Raw genomic sequence first — 17,866 nt, 5'->3', positions numbered from 1 at the left:
AAACTTCTTGCGCGACAAATTTTAACTGAATAACTATTGACTTGCTGTCAAAAACGTTTCTATGTCCAGTAAATTTTTTTTTTTGAAAAATCAGATTGAAAGCTTGCCGCAACAAAATTTGGTCATTGTTTGTTTGTGGTTAAGCTGGTGATACCATAGTATACATGTTTATTTGGCTTCGGTGCCACATAAAACCACGAAGATATTCGCGAACGTTACGTTATTGTTTTCTTTCTTACTTTTTTTTTTAATACAAAACTAAATGGGCCACTTCAGACCTGGAGATTATGATTATGTCGTCGGCATAGGTAATATAGATACTTTCTATTCCAATATTCCATATTAAACATTTTATTAGATTTTGGCACGACATACTCCGGTTGTTCTTTTGCTTATACAGGGGCAGGAAACAAAGAAATTGAGGATATTATAAGATGGTAAATACTCTTTACTAAAATATTATGTGCAATCATTTAACCGAGTTTTAGGCCTAAACAAACTCACAATGTATACTGTAAAACCCCCACTGTTTTATTATACAAATGTGGTGCTGCTACAACAGAGTGGTGGGGGGAAGATGCGTATAAGAATTTTTGGTATGCTAAAGGGTATCTGGATAAAAAACTCGTTACAAGATTTAAGTTGTTGTTGAACAACGATTCCAGTGTTCCTGAACTACCTCCTGGATTGCAAGTTGAAGGTGTAATTCGAGATTATCTGAAAGGTTTTCATAAACATGTTATGTTACAGCTTGAACACTCTCTTGGTAGCCGTTACAACCCCGAAAAAATTAGGTATTGTCTTACGGTGCCTGCTGGTTGGTCTGATCAAGCAAAAATTATTATGCGGGGAGCTACTATTAACGCAGGCATTATAAAAAGTGATGATCATCCTGAAAGATTGACTTTAATAAGTGAGCCAGAAGCTGCAGCTTTGTATTGCCAAAAAAACTGCGAGGAATTTAACTTGACAGACGGACAGCAGTTTTTGATCTGTGATGCTGGAGGAGGAACAGTTGATTTGGTCACCTTTGAAATATCGGGCGACAATTCGGATAGAACTCTTAAAGAAATCACAACCGCAAGAGGAGAAAATTGTGGGTCGACATTTCTTGACTGGCATATGCGAAACCTTTTGAAAGAAAAAATAAGTCAGCATATGGTTCTAAGTCCAATCACTTTGGAAGAAATGACAAAATCATTTGTGGAAAAGCATAAGGTAAAATAAAAGCAGATGCTACTAAACAAATTTTCTGAATAACTGACGGAAATACCAGCTAATGTTTGGGGAGAACGATGAACGTGATGGTATTTTTTTGGAAATACCGAGCGCAATGTATGCTGCTGACCCTGCCGTATTGGAGAAAATTGGTGTTGATGATTATAATCTGTTCTTTCCCTATGAGGAGCTTATGGAAAGGGTATTTGAACCAGTAGTCTCGAAAGTAATTCATTTAATACAACAACAATTAGATCATCCAGAAGCTAGAAAACCGATGGATGCCATTTTTATGGTAGGTGGATTCAGTAAGTCCCCTTACTTAGAAAGGCGTATCAGAGAGACGTTTAAAGATAGAGTCAACATCATTAGTGCTGCCCCAAGGGGGGAATTAGCTGTTGTTAGAGGTGCTGTATTGCTAGGACTCCAGCCTACTATTGTATCGCAACGTATAGCTAAGCATACATATGGTATAGAAACTCGTAGTCGTTTTGATTGTAACGAAGATCCAGAAGAGTATAGGATAACTGGAACTGATTTCTGTGACAAGCGGTTTAATCTTATCGTAAAAAAAAATCAAAAATTACCAAACAATCATGTTGTTAGTCATAACTATACGACTAGTTCAACGAATAAAACTGTGATCGGTAACTCCTCATATTTATATTATAAAATGTAAAATATTCTTATACCATATTTTTCAACAGCTATATATGCATGTGACGATGATAACGTTGTCCCAAGATGGGTCCGATCTACAGATGGTGTTGCATTAAAACAAGTCGGCAAGTTTATTTTATCTGCTCCTGCAAGCATGACTGGGGACGAGATACCATTGAAAGTCGATTTTTATTTTGGTAAAACTGAAATAAAGATTGATGCTCATGTATTGGAAACAACGACCACTTTTACTTTGGCTTATGCAAACTCATAGCATGCCATTCAATAAAATTTATTTACAAAGCTATCTCATAAATATCGGAAACAGGCTTAATGGCCATTTTGACTCTTTCCATTATTTCAGTAACACGCTTTTTAAATGCTTCATTATCTGATTCAGCAGCCTGTTAATTATTATATTAGTATCCGACCGGACAAATAGATGCATCACTTACAAATTTCATGGTATCTACTACAGCTGTAACACCGTCCATATTTATTGTGATTTTGTTATCATCTTCATCCAATTCAACATCTCCAAATTGAGCTTCCAAGAAAGATGCAATATCCAAAAATTCACTCTTTATATCTTCCGCCTTATCTACCTTTTCATTTGATGAACCATGGCTATGAGAACATGCTTGTGAACTCGCTAAAAGTTTAGGAGATATTAGTGTAATTTATACCAAAATGTGTTTCATGCATACCTTTAACACTAGCAGGAGAGCTATCAATTGATAAAATCACAGCCAAAACAGAGTCGGCAACCATATCGTTCATAGCGTTACCAACCCATTCCAAAATAACTTGGTTTGGTCCCGATATGAGCTTCTTAACATCAATTGTATCAAATACTCTAAGAACAGTACCCTGTTGATTTCCTGCGCCATCACCTTCAGCCAGTTCGGTCTCCGATATTGCGCCAAACATCATTTCAAGATGCCATTTTAAAAGTCCAATGCCTGCATTGAAAGGAACAACCTGACGTTGGGTGATAACAGTTGTAATAAGTCCTCCTAACTCATTTAAATCTTCTGGACTCATGATATTCAGTTGGAAATCCTTTACTACAAGCACGCCATTAAGGGGTTGATTTTCTGTCGGGTATTTTGCAGCAAGTCTACCAATAGTCTAAAGATGATGTTCTTTAATAAACGGGGATTAGTCATACGTCCATAAATCATACCTTTGCCATCTTTTCTCCACGGAAGTGTAATCTGACAGTATCACAGTTTTTTGGTGTGTAAATTGTAATATTTTCCTCTCTTTCTGAGTATTTGCTTTGTAACGCAGACTTTAAACGATACATGGCATTGGCTTCGCCATGAACAAGAATCTATGAAAACGAGTTGGTATCTAATTATAACATTATATAGCAGACTTACAACGTGAGGAGCTTTGACATCGTCGATAAATTGACTATTTTGTGTAAAGTCAACGTGAGCAGAAAACGAGATATAGTCAACAGACATTTTTAAAGGAACTTTACGGCCATCCATGGCTTGAAATTCAGACGGTTCGTTCATGGCTTGCTAAAATATCAAATAAAGATTAAAAAATTGGCAGTATAAAATTGATACTAACATGGGACTTACTCTGGCTAAAGTATTTTCAACACAATAACCTGTAATTACCAAGCCATTCTTTTTATCAGGAGCCCATCTCTCGAATAATTCTCTTGACAAACCATTCTATTAAAGCATGATTAGTTTCAATTCACATATCCTTCCATGTAGACTACACACCTGAAGCATACCAGGACTAGCCATCATCACACATGGCCCAGAATCCTCAAATTGTTCGACATTTTTTAAATTACTGATATGTTTAAAAACGAACGGATTTGAAATAGCAAACTGTTTTCGAATACGTGCATTCATCATGTTGATATAGGTTTGATATACAGCCATACATCTTTTAGCTAAGCTGGATGCATAATAGATTGGTATGCTATCCAACTCAGGGTGTGCCTCCCAATATTCATCCAAAATTAATAAAAGTTCTTGAGCTCGACCAAGAGCGAATACAGGCATAAGACAACGACCTCCACGACCGACAATATCATGAATCAAAGCTAATAGAAAGTTAGAAAAAAAAAAGATAAATTATAGAATCACATACAAGTAAATCGTGTTTCTTTTGCTAATCTTGGTTCATGACTTTGGACGCCGTATGTACTTTCTGTAATCAAAACATCCACTGCACCTTCAGGTTTTTCTGCTGCCATTAAATGTCTATCTTCTTCTCTGGAATAATCACCGGTATATAGAATCTTTACACCAGCAATTTCAATCAAGAACATGGCTGCACCAAGAACATGGCCTGCGTTATAACCAGTGAATTTAATGCCTTCGACTTCAACTTGTTGGTGATAATCTATGGCCTCGATACGTTGGAACGAATTCAATAAATCCTCTTCGCTATACAGCTGATCTTCATCGCCAATATTACTGTTAATAGTTTTTAGTATGTCTCTTGTTAAAAAGAACATGGAACACTTACCTTACGCGCAAGTAATCACTTAAAAGCCACTTATAAATAGCCTTTGTTGGATGGGTCATAAAAACACGGCCTTTAAATGTGGTCTAATAATAAGATTAGGGAATCTGATATACTTATTTCCACTAGTTAGCTTACTCTTTCCATGATATAAGGCACAGAAGCTGCGTGATCTACATGGAAACTGAAAATATCAAGCAGTCAGTCAATAAAAAATAAAAATAAAACTTCGGCTTTCGCTGTTCACTTCAAGCACATACTGAGTAACCAACAGAACGTCAATGCTAGCGGGGTCCATTTCGTCAAAGAAGGGTAAGGATGCTAAGCCATTGTAAGCGGGGTGAATACCAGCATCAAGCTATAGATTCAAAAAGAAAGAAAAGCAATCAATAAAAAGACACACATATACACACAAAGAATTGATAATTATCACAGATTAAAAAAAAAAGGTTTTTTATTATTTCAAGGTTTCTTTAACTACAATACAAACATCTCTGTGATAATTAAGGAGAAAAAAAGTTATGGACCTACCAAAATAGTTTTGCCTTTGTACTCTAACAAAATAGAGGATCTACCCACCTCTTGCCCACCACCAAGACAGGTTACCCTTAGAATATCGTTTTCATCCGTGATCGGAATCTCCATGTCTGCTTTACGTTTAATTCCTGCCATTGGTTCTAAAAATATTTTCAAGGCAAAAGTGCAAAAGCCGACTTTGTCAGCCGCGCAACACATAAACATGAAATTTGGCTCTAGTTTAGTCACTATGCCCGGACCGGACTATTATTGACAAGATTTGATAAACCTCGGACATAGTAAGTTATTTTTGCACAGGTACTAAACCTTTTATTTTGCTCTACCATGTAAGAATCGAACACAACCATATACAAAAAGGGTTGTATGGATTTCAAGGAAGGGATCCAACGAGTCAATAGTTACAAAAAGTCCGGGTTACGCACGGGAACTCATTGACAAAAGCTAATATTTTTCGTGTGTACGTCATTCTACTGGTGCTTCAGTGTTTAGGAAATAAAAAAAAAGTGCTCCGCCTCCGACGATTTACCCCCTTTTCTTCTTTTTATCGTTTTCTTTATATGAGCCGAACGTCTAGTTTAGGGAGCGCAACATCGTCCACACCTTTGCTAAATGAAGCACCAAAATCACGCGGTGTCCACAGGGTTCCCACATTTTTCAAGTCATCGATTCCAAATAGACGGTCTTTATTGCACGCTTTTGTCGGGATGGCTATTCATATGCTGTTTGAACTTGTTCTGCCAATTATTTTGTATTATGTATTAAGAGGGTTTGTATCACCACTGCTAGCCTTACTACTCGCCGGGTTACCGACAGCAGTAATCGTTGTATACAAAGGATTTAAAGAACGCAAAGTTGATATGATGGGTGTATTGATGTTAATGGGGTTTGTTGTTTCAGCAATACTTGCGTTTGTGCAATCGGACCCAAAACTTTATTTGTTGAGAGAATCAGCGATGACTTTAGCTATGGGTACTATGTTGATAATAACTTTACTCCCACTTCGTTGGCGCTACCATGTGCTTCGACCCTTTATGTTTTATGTTGCAAGACAAATTGCTATATCAAGTAACGTACTCATGAATTCAAATACTGTTCGTGAACATTGGGATTGGTTTTGGGATTACTATTCAACTTTCAGATATTTCCTTCGTGCCTTAACTGGTGTTTGGGGTCTTGGTTTGGTGAGTGAGTTTTTAGTTCGCGTTGTGTTGATCAATTCTTTGGACGATGTTGACGATGTTGTGTATTATTCAAATATTTACATGCTCATCGTCATGATCCTTTTGGGTAGCTTGACCGTCATAAGCACTTTACTGTTAAGACATTATTTTAATATGGAACAAAGCCGTATTAAAGTAGCAGAAAGAAGATCGGAAATCGAAAATATTATTGCAAGAGCTGCTGCAGAGCGTAAAGAGCAACAAAAGAAAAAGAAACCAACCCGAGTCTAGTCCACAGATTTTGAAAATAAATAAAAAACCTTTGTGTAAAAGTGCATATCATTATTTTTGTGTGAAAAGAGATGTCATAATAAAAAAAATTTGTAGTCGAGATATATGCGGCAATCTTGTGAGCTTTATCTCATATCCTGAAGTGCCATAAAGTGTGGACCTAGTTTTACTTTCAGGCAGGATAGAGAACGCACGTACCCATCCTTCAAAACAAGGTCTGTTTCGAAAAAAAGATAAATCAAGCTCAATAATTATGCATTTTTTTCAGTTATTCATTAAATCCATACTTGTTTCAATATCAGTATTTTGACAAGGTATTCACCCAGGATCAATCAATAAAAACCCGAGGCTCAACTCATCTAAACTACACCTTTTGCAAAAATGAATGGCAGAAACAAATGGCACACACAAATTTAGCCTGCTGTAGAAATCATGTACATTTCGTATCTTTGATAATGACAGTGCCAGTTTTGTGTGTGTTATACAAAAATTTGCAAGTGTGCCATTTGTTTCTGCTGGTTGTTCGCAAAAGGTGTATACTTTATCTCTATCTAGCTTGAATTTTATATTCGACGGGACTGTTGTTTTACTTGAGGGATTTTGAAAATTGAAAGGCTGCCTGTGACTTGTTCAGTGTAAATGTTTTTTTAGTGGCAAGCTAGAAGAATTTTAGCCTTTTTTTTTTTCTTAAACAAATTACTTGACCAAATGCCTCCCAAGAAACAACAAACCAAGAAAGACAAGTTAAAGAAGGAAAAGTCCACAGAGGACAAGACCTTTGGTATGAAAAACAAAAACAAGTCTGCCAAGGTTCAACGTTTTATCCAACAAGTCAATACCCAGGCTAAACACAATGCCGAGCAAAGACTTGGTCTTCCTGTAAGTCTGTAATTTTAAATGGAAGACAATTGTATTAACATATATACACGTAGCCTAAAGATGCTGCTGCTGAAAAGAAAGCTTTCGAGCAAAAGAAGAGAGAAGAATTGGCAGAACTCTTCAAACCTGTTCAAACACCTCAAAAAGTTGCTTTTGGTGTCGACCCCAAGACTGTTCTTTGTGTTCATTTCAAGGCTGGAAACTGTGAAAGAGGTGCTAAGTGTAAATTTGCGCATGATTTGAACGTTGGCCGTAAAGTGGAAAAGAAGGATTTATATACTGACCACAGAGAAGATGGTAAGCCGATATCCATACTATTATGATTGTTGTCAAACACTAACACGTAACAGATACCATGGATACCTGGGATCAAAAGAAGCTTGAAGAAGTTGTTGAGAGTAAATCTGGAAAGCAACCTCCCACTGATATCGTTTGTAAGTTCTTTTTGGAAGCTATTGAATCCAGCAAGTATGGTTGGTTCTGGGAGTGTCCCAACGGCGGTACTGCTTGTAAATACAAACATGCCCTTCCTCCTGGTTTCATCCTCAAGTCAAAGAACTCAAAAGCTGACGAAAAGGAAGAAATTTCTCTTGAAGAGTTTTTGGAAAGCGAACGTCATAAGCTTGGTCCCAATCAAACACCCGTCACCCTTGAGTCCTTCAAACTTTGGAAACAAACTCGTGTTGACAAAAAGACTGCCGAAGAATCTGCTGCCCGTAAGTCTAAAGAAAACCGTATTAAGGCTGGTAGATCACAAGGTATGTCTGGTAGAGATTTGTTTGATTTCAATCCTTCTCTTGCACAAGATTACAATGATGAGGAAGATGCTATTGATTTCAGTGCCTTTGATCGCGAAGAAACCGAAAAGGAACTTGAACGTTTGGAGAATGAAAGATTTTTGGCCGGAAAGACCGGTGAAATGTCTATACAGGATGCTCCTGTTGACGAAGCCACTACTACTACTGTAGCTTAGAATAATAATAATAATAAATAAGCCTTTTTTTTTCTTTGTGTAAGAAGGGTGGTCTCAACCATTTGTTTTCAAAATCCAATCATGAAAATGAGGTAATCGGTTGGCTTTAAGCTTTGTGCTGGTATAAACAGGGTATCACTTCGTGATTGACAAGTAGACAAGACACATCTGTTTGGATTATATATACTTCAGCAGGGAAACAGGAGGAGCGTAACACATACTTTAACAAGTCATGTGTGATCGAGCAGGTTGTTAAGACTTGTGAATCGCTAATGATTTATTTACGCGAATCCGGTCATTCTCAAAGGTAACTTGAAACATCAATTCATGATAGAGCAAGATATTGCTAGTTTCTATATCATTGTAGTACATCACAGCAATGGATAAATTTGTAACAATCTAAAGTTTATTTGTCGCTCAGTTGATGACTACTTTTAGAGGAAACCGTGACTACTTCAGAAAGGTTGGCTTACTTTAAAAAACTCACCCCACGCGTCTTTTTCTTTTTCAACTCTTTATTTTAAAAATATGACCCAAACTGCTCCAGCCCCTTCTCTTGACTTTAGCATTAATGCTGCACAAGTCGAAAGTATCACCAACGATATTATTGCAGAGGAACTTGCTGTCAATGATGAAATTTCTGCTTTGAAGCCTGAAGAACAGACTTATGAGAATATTGTTGTTCGTTTGGCCCGTATGGAAAATGAATTAGCTGGTAAGTTTATCAATAATTACTTTTAAGCCAAAATTTAATCAAATGCATAATTAAATAGGCAAGGCCCAATTGGTTAGCTCTTTGAGCCAAATCTCCCCCGACGCCGATATTCGTGAGGCATCAGTTGCTGCCGAGACTAAATATGATCAATTTAGTATCGAGCAAAGCATGCGTCATGACCTTTTCACCGTGATTCAAAGCTATATCTCCAAGACAGATTTGGATACATTAGATGCTGAGGATGCTCGTCTTCTTCGTAAACTTGAACGTAGTTTTATTCGTAACGGTCTTCATCTCTCAGAAGAAAAGCGTGATGAATTTAAGGAACTTCGTAAGCGCTTAAGTGAAGTTTGTATCGAGTTCAATAAAAACTGGTCTCGTGAAAGCAGCAGTAAGTGTTTCTTTGGTTCTTAAAGCTACTTAAACTAATACAAAATTATCTTAGCTGTTAAGTTTACAAAGGTAAGTGATATAAAACAGCTAAAAATAATAATATCCCACTACTCACTGTTTATTGTAGGAAGAATTAGAAGGCCTTGATGATGACTTTTTGGGTATTTATTATAAAAAATTGTGACGAATAAATTCTCACGATTAAAATTTAGACGGATTGAAAAAGGAAGAGGAAGACGGTGTTACCAAGTACATTTTGACTATGAAGTAAGTAATCTCATAAACAGCGAAAACGGCCTCTAACATATCAATTCCTTTCAGGTATCCTGGTAATGGAAGGTTTATACTGGTAACACACAAATATCCTAATCACTTTCTATCATTTTTGTTCGCCGTTTAGATGTTCGTCCAGGTAAGTCATTATTTACCTATTATAGAAAGAATACCTTTTAATATATATAAATGTAGTACTCAAGTTGTGTAAGAATGAAAATACTCGTAAGGTTCATAATACAGCTTATGAATCCCGTAACCAAGAGAACATTGCTTTGCTTGAAGAGGTGAGTAATGATTACGATGTGTATGGAGATAGTAAACTGATTATTTTCTCCATCATTCAACACAGGCCGTTAAGCTCCGTCGCCAAGCTGCCAAGGTATGGTCTAAAAAAACATTCTATTTGAATATGCTTGTATTTACCCATTGCACAGGTTTTAGGTTACAAGTCCCACGCCGCTTATGTGCTTGAAGTTAAAATGGCCAAGACCGTTGAAGCCGTTGAGACTGTAGGTCTAGAAAACTAGAATAATACCAATTGCTAACAAGCAGTATTCTAGTTCTTGAACGATTTAGCTGATAAGCTTTACGCTCCTGGACGAAAGGAAATTGAAAGACTTAAAGAAATTAAGAAAGTAAGATCAATTGTGGTACAGTTTCACAGTGGCATAAACTTTTATTGATTTATTTTTTATTTTTTTATTATATAGACTGAAAAAGGTATGAGGAATATGAAACCCAATACGGAGCCAACACTTACCCTCTATATAAATAGCTGAACGTGGCGAAGAATTCGATGGCTCCTTCAATGCTTGGGATTCTAGCTACTATGAGCGTATTCTCCTTGAGAATGAATATTCTGTAGATCAAGAAGAGATCAAGAAATTTTTCAGTTTGGAGACTACCATTCAAAGTATTTGTCTGTTCAATTTTAAATTACTTTCTCTTACTGACCCATCATATAGAAATGTTGGATATTTATGAAAAGGTTTTGGGTCTCAAATTTGTAAAGGTTTCTGCTGAGAATGCTACCGTCTGGCACCCTGATGTTCAACTTTTTGAGTGCTGGGATGCAGTTGAGGACAAAAGCTTCTCCGGTTACATGTACCTTGATTTGTTTCCTCGTGATAACAAATGTAACAGTAACAAAACGACTCTAGTTTTTTAACAAGATAACTAATTAGATATCTACATTATTACAGATTCCCATGCTGCTTGCTTTCCTCTCCAGCCCTCCTACATCGCTGAAAATGGTGAGCGTGTAGCCCCAATTGCTGCTATGGTTGCTAACTTTACAAAGCCGTAAGTGTGATATTAAAATCCAAATAATGTTCTATATTCTGATATGACAGATGATAAAGTACTGCCAGCAAGCCATCTCTTTTGAAGCATGATGATGTTGTTACCTTGTTTCATGAATTGGTACGTATGTAATTTGACTTTACAGACGTGTTCTTATATGTTTAATAGGGTCATGTTATGCATCATTTATGTAGTCGCACTAAATATGCCAGATTCCACGGAACTTCAGTTGAAGGAGATTTTGTTGAAGCACCTTCTCAGGTAAAAAAAGAAAAAGAGAAAGAAGTATATTATATTTGTTTACAATTAACCTTCCCATCTATTCAGATGTTAGAGAATTGGTGTTATGATCCCAAGTCACTCAAATACCTTACCTCTCATTTTGAGACTGGCGAACCTATTTCTGATGAAATCATTGAACGCATTGTTAAGGCCAAGAATGTTGATGCTGCTATCCAAAACTTGCGTCAATTATTCTTTGGCATGTATGATATGACTATTCATACTTCTGAAGGTATACATATATACACATTTCAAATAAGTTTAAATGTATTGACAAGTCATTTCACAATTCAGATGAAAATCTTGACACCACCGAGGTTTACAATACGCTCCGTGAAAAGATTTCATTGGTCGCTGCCCCCAAGGTAAGTCAGGTCTAGCCCATTTCTTTTAAGCAATAATACTAAATTTTGCCAAAGGGTTCTTTCGGTCAAGCTGCTTTTGGGTAAGTGTTAAACTACGACAATGCAATATTTTCTAATATGTTCTGATAAATATAGACATCTGATGGGTGGCTATGATGCTGGTAAATGCAACTGACTGTGATCTGTCTAAAGAGTATACTAATGCAATTTTTATACATGTTATAGGATATTATGGTTACATGTGGTCCAAGGTCTTTTCCAGTGATATGTTCTTTAGTAGATTTGAAAAGGATACCCTCTCTGCTGAGGCTGGTTTCTCCTATCGTAAAAATGTTCTCGAAAAGGGTAGTAGCAGGTATAGTAGTTAAATTATATGCTATTGTATGTGTACTAAGCTGCTCTTATAAGGGATGGTATGGATCTTTTGAAGTCTTTCCTCGGAAGAGAGCCTTCATCAGAAGCTTTTATGAGAGAGGACATTGGTGTTACAAACTAAATAATACGAGTAACCCCGCAGAGTAGAAAATATAAAATTATTTTGTAAAGAAAAAAATGTCTTATATACATAATGTTGTCTATCACAACTCGTCATTAATAAAATTGTAAACCGTACAACGGACTATAGATTGTTACTTATCAGCCTTCACACATCATATCACCACACTTCTGATTCGTGTACTGATTAGATTTTTCAAATAAGGAGTTGACTTAACGAATTGTTAAAAATACAGGGCGATAATAGAAACTCGTTCTTCCCGTTTACTTTATTTCAGGGGGAAATATATTCATGTAATCACACTATTTTTTGTGGTAATATAAGTCGAAAACATCTGGGAGCCAAGCTACATTTTTTTTTCGCAAAAAAGGAATTTTCCTCACATCATACCGGATGCCTTTAGTGCGTTTTGTAGTAACGTTTCTTCAACAGTAACGAATACAAAACGAATCTATCATAAAATTAATATAATTAGTTCCTATGGTTAATCGAGTATTATTATTTGACATACATTGTTTGTATTTGTCGCCTGAGTTAAACTAAGATATTGTATTAGTATCTCGATAAACGTACTTTTTCACTTAACTTTACTGAGGATAAACATTTAGTTTGGGTCTATTAGCTTGAAGAAATCTCCACAATATATATTTTACAGCCTTGTTAATATCGTTTCCTCCTATTTTTAGAAGGTTAAGAATCAATTGCTGTTTATTTTGTTTGCCGTTTACAAATACCTCCGTAATCAGGAAAGTATTTCTCTAAAGGAACTCGTGCAACTTTTGTTTTGAACAGATCGACCTTGTTAAGGAACAGCATTATTGAGGTGCGTACAAACCATCTACTATTAACAACGGATTCAAATAACGCAATACTTTCCAACATGCGGTTCTACCAAAGGAAAAGAAATGTTTGTAAAGAAGTAGTCGCAATTTGTTTATCGTAGTTACCTGTTTGGTCTCCTCTAATAACACTTGATCGTACTCGCTTAAAGCCACACAAAAAATAATCGAGCTCACGGCGTCAAAACAGTGAATCCATTTTCTCCTTTCAGATCTTTGTCCCCCCACGTCAAACATACTGTTATATATAACATGTACAAATATTAATATTTATGTTAAGAAAAAGGGTCCTGCATAACATATATACACGCATAATGCACAGCTCTGCATCTTGTATTCTCCTTTAAGATAAAGCCACTCCTAACTTACTGTATATATGTCTGTTTTTTGTGCTGAAACTTTATTTCTGTAATCCCGGTAGTTTTAAGCCTTGCACGTAACACATCTTGCTCAGTAGGAACATAGTCGGGTTTTCCAACACGCCTAACCTCATCAAAAAAGCTATTTAAGATTATTACAGGTGTTTTGTAATTTTTAGTTTTCTAAACACTCACTAAGGCGCTGAATCCATTAAATAAAACTCACTAACTCTTTCCTGTATACACGATTTCGTTTTTGGATCAGACCATACGTTCTCAATAGCATCAATTACCGAAGTATCAAGTTGAATACTATTACCCCCTGGAAATTGATAGCTTGTAACGACATTTGCATGCTCCTATATGATTGTGTTTAGGAATAGTGTTATTCGTCATCATATGCAGTTTATATTAATATTGTTACATTATTAGACGAGTCATCAAATGTTAAACCCAAATCTGTCATCGCCTGAATTAAAGTTTGTGCTGATTCTATTAAATTTCTATATACAATGACTTTCCAGGATCTCAATTCGTCTTTTGAGTAACCATTCTGGTTTATAATCTTCATTTGTTTCAATATTGTTGATTTTCCAGACTCCCCGCTGCCTATTTGAAATGATTTAATAGCAATCTTGGACAGGAAGTATAAATCTTTTATACCTAAAAGTAAAATTTTGTATTCCTGTTTAACTTTATCTTTTTCCAATTGTTTGTCAATTTGACAGTTTCTTTCAGCCTGTCGGGTATCTTCCCCAGACTGACAAATTCCCATTCTATATGTTTTTTAAAAAAAAAGAGTGTATATCGTATAAGCTATTGTATAATAAAAGACAGGAAGGTAAAATATTCGGAAAAGAAAAAAAAAGAGATAAAATAAAAATCGAGCTTAAATGATGAATATAGGAGCTAAATGCAAGTAACCGGCATATACAACGGGAAAAAAAACGAAGTAAAAGGTGTCTTTCATAAGTACCTTTGAAGATGAAAGATAGACTGGAGTAATGCTGCTGTGTAAGTCATACTGCAATAAGCGAAAGAAAGGTGAAAGGGACGGGGAAAGGAGAAAACACAACTTTATGTTACGAATTCAAATAAATCACTCCCATTAATTTTTATTGCTGTAACTTACCACAAACTACGGATGGAATCATACTTGTAGCGCCTCAACCAAAAATAAACATATGTACCAATAATAGCCCAACAGTCAAAATTGAAAATAAAAAATTTATTACTAATATGTCCATGGCTGTTATATAGTGTATTTTTTGGCAAAAATAATATTGGTATCTTCGAGAATCAGCCGCAAGGATCAGACTCACTTTTTTCCCTTTCCGGGTCAAAAGTTTAAAATGTGTTTCTTATGTTATCTCGATGATAATAAGACGTAAAACTATTCTCCTGATAGTTATTTTAATTCACCTGTATTCAACAAAAAGAAAATCAATTGAAGTTTTTCTTTTCATTTCCAAAAGCAATATCTCCAGTTGAATTGCTGTCGGCATAATTTTACGTCCAAACTGACCGCGAAAAAAGCGAAGTAACATTGGACACTCAATTATAAATCCTTTCAGGTTAACTGAATGAAATTTGACGGTACATTGGGGGATTTTAAAAATAAAGTTTATGCTAGTTATGGTATATGCACATTCACTTCATCCGTATCAGTAATCTTTTACCATAATACGTAGTACATTTCCAATACTACTTGCATTGATATACTTCGCATAACTACCATAAAGTAGCAATTATGGAGGAGTCTAAAATTACTAGCCTCCTGTACTGATTTTTTTGGGGGAGCAATAGCTGCAGACGTATTATATTTAACAATAAATCTAACGTTGTAACCACTGCAGTCAATGTATATTTTTTTTATTGCGTACATAGAATTCGAAGTAGTTGTTTTATCTGATTTGATTTTTACAATAATGCATTAATATACCAGTATTTTTTATTTAGGATCTCGAACCGCATTACTACTTTAAAGTGTCCCATATTACAGTGTGAATGGGTATGGCGAGAAGTCCATTTGTGGACAGTACCCTGTGGCACATTTGACTAGTGCTACAAAGATTGGCAATACATGTTGCATTTTGTATCAGGGCGTACTACACATTAAATAGAGCTACTTGTGTGCTTGTAGTCTAAAGTTAATGTGTAACAAAAGTCGTATTTGCTTTTTTAAAGTCCCTTTTCCTTCCTTCTTTTCCTTCCTGAGATTACGAATTAGTTCACATGGATGTAGAAGGTGCCATTCTGCCTATTACATATAGACCGATCGTTCTATTTTCTATAGGTATATGGGGTTGGGCACTTAATCTATTAATCCTTTCGAAATGTGGCATCGACCCTGTCTCAATACTCCAGCTTCATCAAGTCGATAAACACACACCTTTGTATAAACCTGTATTCGTTTTATCGGGGATATTGTCAATGCTGGTATTGGCAAACCTGTGCTTATACTGGTACTTTCTGTTACCAAGTATAGCTATATTACCATATCTGTCTGGTATAATTTTATTATTCTGGCCTGGACAAGCCTTATACAGAAAAGAAAGAATTCGGTTCATTAGGTAAAATTCTAACTTTTAAGCCTCAACAAGGGATGATCACTAAACAATTCTTAGAATGTCAAAGAGAGTTTTATCATTGAACATTTGGGCGCCAGTATTCTTTTCGGACATCATCCTTGCAGACATGTTGACTAGTTTTTCAAACGTATTTGGAGATTTTTTTATAGCCTCATGTGTTATATTTGCTGGGAACAATTCTTCATATTTTATGGATAATACACACAATCTTTACTATCGAGATGTCATGGTTCCTTTGTTAATATGGTAGATTTCTGAATATATAATGTCGATATGCAAATAACTAATTACCAATTATTAGTGTTCCATATCTCATCCGCCTAAAGCAATGTATATCCGAATTTATCGAGACGAGAGAAAGACGCCATGTGTTCAACGGATTAAAATACACATCATCCATTCCTGTCATAGTTGTTTCAGCAATACAAAGAAAAGCAGCAATATATGTCGCGGAAACAGGAGCAATACCAAAGCATTGGTATTTAAATGAAGACGGTATATTCGAACTTTGGTAAATAATCAGTATGGTCACATAAAGGGGGGTAGTTCGTAGTCAAAAAGTATTAATATGTGAAATAGGATTTTTTTTGTGTTTATCAACTCGATGTATTCATTCTGGTGGGATATCTCAATGGATTGGAATCTTGTAAATATATCATTCAATTCAACACAGAGTGACCAAGATAAAATTATGGCATTACCACCGAAGAGACACTCCACCCCAATCATTCATTTTAGACGTCAACTTTATTTTTCGCAACATATTTGGTACATTGCTGCCATATTCTTTGATTTCCTATTTCGTATCACCTGGAGTTTGAAACTTAGTTCACATATTTATATTAGACAATTAGACGCCAGTATATTTCTACTGCTAGAAGTTATAAGACGATGGGTTTGGGTGATATTTCGTATGGAGAGTGAATGGGTCAAAAGAGTATATAATACTCTTCCTTCACAACAGCCACTTGAAAACCTGCGAATGAACTTACTGGATCGTAAATCTTCAGGCCTATTATCCCCAATTGAAGAGGAGGATTCGTGACTTCCATCTACTTTTTTTTACTATTACTCATCCCGCTAATTAAATCATAATAAATCCTCTTCTTTGTTGAAGAACAAACAAACAATCAAAAGTTACCAATGAACACTTACAAGACCTACACTGAGCGTGCAAAGCAGCACCCCAACGCTTGTGCTCGTTCTCTTTTTGAACTTATGGAGCGTAAGCAAACTAACCTTTCTGTCGCAGTCGACGTTACAACCAAAAAGGAATTGCTTTCCATTGCTGATGCTGTAGGTCCATTTGTCTGTGTTCTTAAGGTAAAATAAATAATAATAAAAATCGAGCCACCATTTGCACAAATGTATTAACGCGACTTGTAAAATAGACCCATATTGACATCGTGGAAGATTTTGACGCTGATTTGGTTGCACAGTTAGAAAACTTGGCCAAGAAACACGACTTTTTGATCTTTGAAGATCGTAAATTTGCTGATATTGGTAACACTGTGAAACACCAGTATGCCAGTGGTATCTACAAAATCGCTTCTTGGTCTCACATTACCAATGCTCATACCGTTCCTGGTGAAGGTATTATTAAGGGTCTCGGTGAAGTTGGTCTTCCTCTTGGACGCGGTTTGCTTTTGTTGGCTGAAATGTCATCAAAGGGTGCTTTGACTAAAGGCAGCTATACCACAGAGTCTGTTGAGATGGCCCGTCGCAACAAAGACTTTGTTTTTGGTTTCATTGCCCAACAAAAAATGAACCAATTTGATGACGAAGACTTTGTCGTCATGTCACCCGGTGTTGGTCTCGATGTTAAGGGAGATGGCTTGGGACAACAGTATAGAACTCCTCATCAAGTGATTGTGGAAAGTGGTGGAGATGTGATCATTGTTGGCCGTGGTATTTATGGCCAGCCAGATCAAGTTGAAGCTCAAGCTAAACGCTATCGTCAAGCCGGTTGGGATGCTTATTTGGAGAGAGTTCGTATTCATAAGTCCACATAAATAAATCAAACATTGCATA

General features: G+C 36.1%; 9 protein-coding genes across 9 annotated transcripts; 6 read left to right on the top strand and 3 right to left on the bottom strand.

Moving 5' to 3' along the window:
• Positions 1 to 249: 249 nt before the first annotated feature.
• On the top strand, positions 250 to 2,152 carry EV154DRAFT_598967 (uncharacterized protein; the record flags this gene model as incomplete). The annotated part of the gene is made up of 5 exons (XM_051607083.1): positions 250 to 308; positions 359 to 437; positions 489 to 1,218; positions 1,277 to 1,865; positions 1,926 to 2,152. Exons 1-5 carry the CDS (start codon positions 263 to 265, stop codon positions 2,150 to 2,152), a joined length of 1,671 nt encoding a protein of 556 aa, XP_051462091.1. The 5' UTR covers positions 250 to 262.
• On the bottom strand, positions 2,149 to 5,071 carry EV154DRAFT_494573 (beta-lactamase-like protein). The gene is made up of 12 exons (XM_051599916.1): positions 4,909 to 5,071; positions 4,638 to 4,735; positions 4,516 to 4,561; positions 4,381 to 4,463; positions 4,000 to 4,328; positions 3,624 to 3,952; positions 3,474 to 3,569; positions 3,264 to 3,410; positions 3,065 to 3,214; positions 2,586 to 3,009; positions 2,334 to 2,530; positions 2,149 to 2,282 (listed from the first exon to the last, which is right to left on the bottom strand). The coding sequence occupies exons 1-12, from the start codon at positions 5,047 to 5,049 to the stop codon at positions 2,175 to 2,177; spliced, it is 2,148 nt and encodes a 715-aa protein (XP_051462090.1). The 5' UTR covers positions 5,050 to 5,071; the 3' UTR covers positions 2,149 to 2,174.
• Positions 5,072 to 5,459: 388 nt separating this feature from the next.
• On the top strand, positions 5,460 to 6,419 carry EV154DRAFT_494571 (uncharacterized protein). Its single transcript, XM_051599915.1, has one exon. The coding sequence runs from the start codon at positions 5,472 to 5,474 to the stop codon at positions 6,363 to 6,365; it is 894 nt and encodes a 297-aa protein (XP_051462089.1). The 5' UTR covers positions 5,460 to 5,471; the 3' UTR covers positions 6,366 to 6,419.
• Positions 6,420 to 7,007: 588 nt separating this feature from the next.
• On the top strand, positions 7,008 to 8,273 carry EV154DRAFT_598964 (uncharacterized protein). Its single transcript, XM_051607082.1, has 3 exons — positions 7,008 to 7,244; positions 7,298 to 7,541; positions 7,595 to 8,273. Exons 1-3 carry the CDS (start codon positions 7,074 to 7,076, stop codon positions 8,215 to 8,217), a joined length of 1,038 nt encoding a protein of 345 aa, XP_051462088.1. The 5' UTR covers positions 7,008 to 7,073; the 3' UTR covers positions 8,218 to 8,273.
• Positions 8,274 to 8,715: 442 nt separating this feature from the next.
• Positions 8,716 to 12,182, top strand: EV154DRAFT_494568 (uncharacterized protein). Its single transcript, XM_051599914.1, has 23 exons — positions 8,716 to 8,932; positions 8,991 to 9,323; positions 9,378 to 9,394; positions 9,453 to 9,486; positions 9,538 to 9,595; positions 9,638 to 9,641; positions 9,725 to 9,737; positions 9,794 to 9,885; positions 9,951 to 9,980; positions 10,036 to 10,110; positions 10,162 to 10,236; positions 10,312 to 10,321; positions 10,377 to 10,514; positions 10,567 to 10,737; positions 10,804 to 10,903; positions 10,963 to 11,023; positions 11,072 to 11,164; positions 11,231 to 11,417; positions 11,480 to 11,550; positions 11,605 to 11,630; positions 11,686 to 11,711; positions 11,776 to 11,905; positions 11,959 to 12,182. Exons 1-23 carry the CDS (start codon positions 8,746 to 8,748, stop codon positions 12,044 to 12,046), a joined length of 2,019 nt encoding a protein of 672 aa, XP_051462087.1. The 5' UTR covers positions 8,716 to 8,745; the 3' UTR covers positions 12,047 to 12,182.
• A 243-nt stretch (positions 12,183 to 12,425) lies between these two features.
• EV154DRAFT_412771 (G-protein alpha subunit) lies at positions 12,426 to 14,019 on the bottom strand (the record flags this gene model as incomplete). The annotated part of the gene is made up of 9 exons (XM_051595532.1): positions 12,426 to 12,497; positions 12,558 to 12,585; positions 12,638 to 12,722; positions 12,781 to 12,934; positions 12,994 to 13,123; positions 13,255 to 13,386; positions 13,440 to 13,603; positions 13,669 to 13,853; positions 13,908 to 14,019. 9 exons carry the CDS (start codon positions 14,017 to 14,019, stop codon positions 12,426 to 12,428), a joined length of 1,062 nt encoding a protein of 353 aa, XP_051462086.1.
• Positions 14,020 to 14,372: 353 nt separating this feature from the next.
• Positions 14,373 to 15,336, bottom strand: EV154DRAFT_477125 (uncharacterized protein; the record flags this gene model as incomplete). The annotated part of the gene is made up of 3 exons (XM_051598083.1): positions 14,373 to 14,493; positions 14,924 to 15,094; positions 15,245 to 15,336. 3 exons carry the CDS (start codon positions 15,334 to 15,336, stop codon positions 14,373 to 14,375), a joined length of 384 nt encoding a protein of 127 aa, XP_051462085.1.
• Positions 15,337 to 15,348: 12 nt separating this feature from the next.
• On the top strand, positions 15,349 to 16,946 carry EV154DRAFT_494566 (EXS family-domain-containing protein). The gene is made up of 4 exons (XM_051599913.1): positions 15,349 to 15,817; positions 15,872 to 16,081; positions 16,137 to 16,346; positions 16,415 to 16,946. The coding sequence occupies exons 1-4, from the start codon at positions 15,480 to 15,482 to the stop codon at positions 16,878 to 16,880; spliced, it is 1,224 nt and encodes a 407-aa protein (XP_051462084.1). The 5' UTR covers positions 15,349 to 15,479; the 3' UTR covers positions 16,881 to 16,946.
• On the top strand, positions 16,947 to 17,865 carry EV154DRAFT_457327 (orotidine-5'-phosphate decarboxylase). The gene is made up of 2 exons (XM_051597397.1): positions 16,947 to 17,158; positions 17,227 to 17,865. Exons 1-2 carry the CDS (start codon positions 16,979 to 16,981, stop codon positions 17,845 to 17,847), a joined length of 801 nt encoding a protein of 266 aa, XP_051462083.1. The 5' UTR covers positions 16,947 to 16,978; the 3' UTR covers positions 17,848 to 17,865.
• Position 17,866: the final 1 nt, after the last annotated feature.

The sequence above is a fragment of the Mucor mucedo genome (assembly GCF_025094135.1).
Source record: "Mucor mucedo strain NRRL 3635 chromosome Unknown EV154scaffold_9, whole genome shotgun sequence".
NCBI classification, from domain to species: domain Eukaryota; kingdom Fungi; phylum Mucoromycota; class Mucoromycetes; order Mucorales; family Mucoraceae; genus Mucor; species Mucor mucedo.
This window is presented reverse-complemented; position numbering and strand designations above follow the sequence as displayed.